Consider the following 6,957-nt stretch of genomic DNA (forward strand, 5'->3'; position numbering starts at 1 on the left):
TGGCTTGGGTTTGTATTTTTTTGTTTCTTAAGCACTTCTAACATTGAATCAGCTTTCTTTATTCAAGAAAAGTAGCATGGAGAAGCTACCAACCCTTTTCTGCACCCTCAAGCAGCTGATCTCTGGTCTGCAGTGACAGCTTCGAAGAAGCCAGCATCTCTTTGCTATTTTCCCCCCAGCTGCAATCTCCCAGGTGGCCCACTCCAATCCATGGAGAGCTGTTGCTGTCACCCCACCAGCCATTAGAGGAATCACATTCCCAAGGAAGAACACCAGTCTCTCATAGTCAGGCTGTTTGAGTTTTTATTAATTAAATATTCCACATACAAAGTACTAAATAAATATATAGCTGAGTCAGAGACCTGTGTACCATACACACCCACTTGGAGAGCTCTACGTATTTATATGTGAAATATCATGGAAAGCTATTTACCAAATGCAAAGCAGGCTACAGAATGATTCAACTCTGCAGACTTATTGCTCATCACCAGGGTGCAGTCCACACAGCACACACACGCACGGACGCACACACACACACATGCTCAGGATTGCTTACTCCTGGGAAGAAGGATGTCCACCCTCCGTAACCTGGCTGCTTGGAAAATGTTCATTCTAATGCCACAGACACGCTCGGGAGGAGGCAGAGCTCCAAGGTGCACGGGATTAAATCCCACCAGGGTATTGCAAGCACCTGCATGGAAGAGGTTTCGCCTGCAGGGATCCAAAGCCTGGGGTGGCAGGGGTGGGGAGGGAGGGTTTGTGGGTTTGGGCAGGCACCCTGGGGAGCTCAACTGGAGCATGTGCTCAGGAGTCAGAGCTAGGAGGGAGGCCAATGCTAGAGCACAAATCAGAAAATGTGTCAGGGTAAATAGGTGTAGATGTTTTTAAATTTTCTTCCCCCTCTCCACTGTGGTCTCTAGGTGATGAGGAAGGGGCTGGAAGTGAACATGAAGAAGAAAAAAGAAATACTCTCTCTCTCTCTCTCTCTCTCTGTGTCTCTTCTCCACTGATCTCTGGAGGAGAGCTAGGCAGGGCTGGGAGTGGGCACAAAAATAACGGTGGATAGATAAGTGTGTCCTCAGTAGTACCCGAGATGTGTTCACGGGTGGGCAGGAGTGGGGATGTATAGGGCTGATGCTCCTGCTCCTGCCTCTTCTCCCATCAGATGTGGGGTGCAGGCATCCCCACGAGCTGATCAAAGTGAGTCCTGGCTGGGGCAGAGCTGGTTGCAGACCTGGCTGATGATCTTCCTGATGCTCTAGCCCTACAGCATTCCTGCTGAAAATAGGCCAGGACAGGCTCTTCCCAGCACGTTCCTCTGTCAGAAGAGACGAGCTCCAGCCCATGGAGAAACAGAGTGAGCAGGGACAGGATGGCCAGAGCGGTGTCTGAAAGCTGCGTTTGAGGAATGAGAGGGGGCTACAAGGGTGCCTGTGCAGGGAAAAGAGGACCCCTCTCCTCTTTTGCCAGTGTGGGTTAACTCTGTCTCTTCTGCAGGATCAACTCACTTGTCACCATGTGGCCCATTCCCCACGCCTCTGCTGACAGGTGCTTAGTCTTTTTCGTCGCTGTGAAGCTGCTACATGGGGCTTTTCCCACCAGTGTAGTCATGGTATGGGCTTGTCCGGGCCTTGGGCCGAGGAATGGAGAAATCATTTTGGGGTTTGATGGTCTGAAAAGGAAGCACGAAAGTCTTTACCATTCAAAACTAGAGAGAAGTAATAGAATAAGGTAAAAAAAAAAAAAAAAAAAAAAGAGGGGAGGGAGAAATAGAGCTGAAGGTTTCCTGAGAGTGTGATCAATGGGGCTGTGGAAGAGGATCCTGGCAGAACAAACCAGTAATGGAGACATATCACCAGAGAACATGGGGGGACATGATGTGAGCTACTAGACCTGGCTAGGCTGTGGTCTGAAGGAGGACTGGTGAATGGACATGTGGACACACAGACTGCCCACTCTGGATCTGCACTGCAATTTCCAGTGACTGCTGGTGGGAATACATTCAGGGCACAGGCTGGGGAAAGGAGCATGCTATCCTGAGGAAAGGGCACAATCTACTGCAGGAACTGTGCTCAAAGAGAGGACTTTTTATGTGATGTCAAATCCAGAAGTATTGAAAACCACACCTCAGACTTTGCCTTGGGCCCCTCTTGCCTCCCCATGTCCCTGGACGTGTCACAACTCCCTCCCCCCAGCCACAGGCACCTCCATGAACACATATCATGGTATCGCCCAGCTCCATGCGAAGCACCTGCCTGCCTCCACAGAGCCTGCTCTAGGTCCATCTGTCTTTGCCCCTTCTCCTTCCCTTCCCTTCAGTGCCTGAACAATAGCCTACATGTGGTGAAATGGGTGAAGGGGGGCGTGAACTTACCTTCATCTGAAAGTGAGAAGAGTATGGGGAGTAGCTGAGGTCTCCTGTGTCTCCTGAGTCACAAGACAAGAGGTGGGGAAAGTTAGTGAGTTAGCGTTATACGGTAGCTTGGAAATACCACATCAAGGGAGACTCAAAGGGCCTGTGGATATGTTAGCAGCTGCTTTTAGCCTGATCAAACTATGCAATATGCAGGCAGGAATGGGTTAAAATCCATAGGTGGGTGACTTATTGAATATTTCCCTATGAAAGCAGGAATGAACAGTATTGTAAATAACAGGACATAGGTGGCCTTGGAGTTTAGACACCTCCTGTTGCCTCACAATTACTGTCAGCACCAGCCAAATCCCTCCCACTTGCATGCACAAGACCCCTTCTGTGGTACTCCCTGGGAGAGCACAGCTTGTCTCGGCTATTCTTTTACAAACCTGGAGGTCTGACTCCAGGGGACAAATGTGATCTCAGTAACAGATCCATGGGGAGTGCAGTCACATCTCCTACCCATAGATTTGGGAAGTCTCAACTGATAAAACATTTTGCTTTCCCCAAGCAGGCATGAGACTCATACAGAAAAGTAAGACCTCCTTGCCTCCTTTTTGGATGATGGGTTCATTTTTAAATGGATAATGGGAACCAGATCGGAACTGGAATAAATAATCTCCCAGCTATAACCTGGAGAGATCTGAAGAGCTGGAGCATTGCTAAGAGACAAACAAAAAACTCCTGAGTTTTTACACCAACTTCCCAGACATAACAGAATCATAACGAGTTATGTCTCAGCCCCGACACACAGTAAGTCTCCTACTCAGTCACTCCTTCTACCCATCTTTGGTTTTGCATTGGTCCTTACTCTTTTCCCTCTTGTCTGGAGATTCATTTTCACTTGCATTTCTGAAGTTTCATCAGTCTGAAACTTTTTCTTGCCTCTAAATTATCCATCATCTTCAAATCTCTTCTTGTAGCCCTCCTACCTCTCTTAGCTCATGAGTGGTGCATGTGTGCTTAGGGCTGGGGGACAGTGGAGTCATTCACTTCATCATACCTTGCACAATTTCATCTTGGGTGTAGGCACGGTTGTCCACTCCAGTTGTCTGCTTTATGAACTGGGGTTGGCAGAAGTCATTTTCTGGAGGGTAGTCCCCCAGCTTCAGAGGGGCAGTGAGGAAACAAATTTCAGGGATGATATACATTATCAGGAAGATCCATCCATTGGACACCAGAGCAATGGCCACGACAGGATCATCCCAGCTACGTTTGCTTAAAACCGTGTTGCCTTTTGTGAGCATAGTGATCCACACTACCCAAATGGCAATTGAGAACAGGACAGTGACAAAGATGTGTGCCCCGTGCCTTTTCCAGCTTTTGTATGACCCAGAGAATGTGAACATGGAAACCAAGAAGGTCAGAGCCATCAAGAAGAGCACGTAGATCAAAAGCAAGACAAAGTCCTTGTTGGTCTCCTCCGGAGACATATTCAGAAATTTGTCTTTCTGGTTTACTAGCATGGTGACTAAGTACTCAATGCTGATCACAACTTGTACCAGGGCAAAGGAAACAATGAGGAGCAGCAACATCAGCCAGGAGAAGGGCTTTCTTCCTCTCACTAGTTTGTTGAGGTTGCAGGCATGGGTGAGGAGGCATGAGAAGCAGAGAGCAAAGATGACTCCAAATAGGAAGAAGCGAGTAGGGCGAGTCCTGTCATTGAGTTTAATGATGAAGGCAAAAGTGAGACCAAAAATGCCAAGCGTGCCTAAGAGAAAGAAGAAATAGACGGAGATCATGTGCCGCTTGCTGTTGTCTTGGACTTTACAGATGAGAAAGAAGAGCGAGCAGATGAGGAAAATGGTGATGAGGATGCCAGCTGCAGCCAGAGACTCCAGGACAATCCCCCAGGCCTTCTCCACGTCACAGAGCAGGTAATAGTCAGCATCGATGCTGCCGCAGCCTCGGGGAGGCGATGTTGCCATCTTCTCGCCTTCTTGAACAACCTCCCCGTGAAATGTTTCCCCAAAGCTGTAGAAGAAGAAAAGACACAGGCTGTTGTATCAACCACCTGGGTCCTGCCAGCAGTGGGGAAGGAGAGGCAGGACAGACCTCCGTCACCACGTCACTGGGCAAGGACACCACAGTGCTAAGGATATGGGGCTGTGGGAGCAGAGCCATCCCCTTGTTTAGCATCGGCTCTCTATCAAGGGCAAGCCAAACCCCTTAGCAGGAGGCAAATCACCTTGCATGTCCTCTGCGCCGTGCCTGGGGTTGTGCAATGTCGTAGGAGCGTGGGGAGCAGGGAGAAGGTGAGGCACTTTTGCAGACGTTAGCTTGGTGCCCTGCAGCACAGAGACTGAGCTGCCTTGTCACTTTTGTCACACAAGAACAGCTGTTAGTCATAATACAGTTTACGCTCTTTTGACAAGTTCAAACAACATCAGTACCTTGTACCAGTGAGGTTCAGAGATGAGCAATGAAGAACAGGAAACTCGTTACTCCGTTTCTTTTCCCTCTTTTACTTTCTCTGAAACACTCTTGGCTTTGGTTTACAGGTATGAATGAAGGGGAACTTTAACTGCCTTTCACCCTGTAGATAACTAACCTGGATGCCTCCAGAACAGCTCTTCTCACTTCAAATTAAATAGCAAATAGCTCACCAACTGTGAGCTTAAACTCATATTCCTCCTTCTTCATGGCAGTGCAGCAATAAGAACTGTCTCAAAGACCTCGGTCCCCTCCCCAAGATATTGCCTTGCGCTGGCTGGAGGCCTGACATGTCAGAGAAGTAACCACCATGCACGAGAAGTAATGACCAAGTTACTGCTTGAGGAGTCCACGATTCAAGGATGGACAAGGTCTTTAATGCACCCAGCGCATTCCTGCTGTCTCGTCATGAGGAGTTCAGTGCTATCTGAGTAACCCTGTTTTAAACCCTTCTCGCCAGGGGATAAGAGGGCTGTTTAGGTGAGCTCTGCCCATTGCCGAGGGGAATTAAGTTGCCTACTTACTTTGGAGCCTGAAGCATGTGCAGAAACTACAGCATGAGGATGTCGGACACTTTGTGGCCCATTACACAGGCACTGAGTGAGTTTAGATCCCAGGGGCCAGGTACTGCTTTCTAGGTACCAAATTGCTCAGTTAGGCTCGGGTCTTTAAAATCTATCAAAACAGGAGTTTAGATACAATATTGGCATGAAACATGGGGAATCTGGCCTTAATGGTGACCCACACTGGAAAACCAAGGGTTTTCTTTTCTGACATATAAAGAAAAAAGTTAACCTTGCAAAATTTAGTCTTTAGTGCTCACCATGCCATTTGCCTTGATTTTCCCCCTCCAGAACAACATACTGTAGTTATGAGGCTGGTTCTAAAACCCTTCCAACAGATTTTAGGGAGTGTAAGTTGAATCTTCAATAAATGGCAGTTGATCTAATCAAGGGATGAACGAAGGGGGAAAATATCACTGACTCACTCTCAGCCCCACATATGCCTCAATGTGACCTGCTTATAAATGGTGGAATATTTTTCCAGCTTTTAACCTCACTGTGTAAAAGGAGATGTGCAGCTCTTCAAAAAGCTGGCTACAATAAAATGCAAATTATTCAAATATTCAGGAACACTGGACTCCCGTGGAGAGAATGGAATTAGTGAATAACACATGCAGGAGTTTTCACAAATCATTGTTCACAAAATTTTGGGGATTTACGATCTCTTGCACAAATAGCTGAGAGTTACCTGGACATTTGTGAGTAATAAATAACAAACTTTTCTGAAAATCTGAAGAGCAAATGCTACAATTTTATCCACAGACATTTACCGTTGATTGGATCAGCTTATCTACTCACAGCTCTGGCAGATACAGACCGGTGCCTGCCTTTGGGGCAGGTGGAGAGCCCAGAGAGCCAGTGTGAGACCCCAGGGCAGCACAGAGCACACTCACAGCTTTGGGTCCTGACTGATGCTTACAGCAAGTAGTACTTGCCGCAGTCAGCTGCCGTGGCCCTTGGAGCAAATAGGATGGAAAGAACCTCACTGCTTTGGAGAACTGGGCCACTTGTACCAATTTTCACTCCTTTTTCTTTTTTTCCAGGGTAGATGTCCTATGAGGCATGAAGAGTCTCTGCCCTGTCTTCTGGGTGAGTGTTGCCCCCCGGAAGCTGAGTCTGCTCATCCAGCACCTACAGAAGTGTCTGGGATTTCCAAGGGGCTCTGCAGTCTGTGCAAGGGAGCCTGTGCTGTGGTAACTTCACAGCTCATCCCAAATCATGGTTCTTGCTTTAGTGCTGAGTCTTCTCCCTCCAGCCTGAGCCTCCTCTCTCATTGATACTTGTGCATAAAATACATCCATCCAGCCACACATTTCCCAGGAAAGTCTGTCATAACTCCCCCAGCTCCAGCTGGCAATCCCATGTTAGAGTCAAGGGTGGGAGGCATTCTCTGTTCGCCGTGGCACCCCATGCCTCTGCTCTCCCACCCCTCAGACCCATGGTCCTGCACGCCATCCCGCCCCAGCCACAGAAGGCAGGTCCGCCCTGGATCCTGTAGGACATTGCCTTGAATTACCTTTCTGGGTCCTGCCTGGAGAAGGCAACAGG

General features: G+C 48.2%; 1 protein-coding gene across 1 annotated transcript; it reads right to left on the reverse strand.

The window, feature by feature from the left end:
- Nucleotides 1-295: 295 nt before the first annotated feature.
- Nucleotides 296-6,957, reverse strand: LOC127023387 (retinoic acid-induced protein 3-like). The gene is made up of 4 exons (XM_050907491.1): nt 6,926-6,957; nt 3,417-4,387; nt 2,375-2,427; nt 296-1,672 (listed from the first exon to the last, which is right to left on the reverse strand). The coding sequence occupies exons 2-4, from the start codon at nt 4,339-4,341 to the stop codon at nt 1,580-1,582; spliced, it is 1,071 nt and encodes a 356-aa protein (XP_050763448.1). The 5' UTR covers nt 4,342-4,387; nt 6,926-6,957; the 3' UTR covers nt 296-1,579.

This window comes from Gymnogyps californianus, chromosome 1 (genome assembly GCF_018139145.2).
Source record: "Gymnogyps californianus isolate 813 chromosome 1, ASM1813914v2, whole genome shotgun sequence".
Lineage (NCBI taxonomy): Eukaryota > Metazoa > Chordata > Aves > Accipitriformes > Cathartidae > Gymnogyps > Gymnogyps californianus.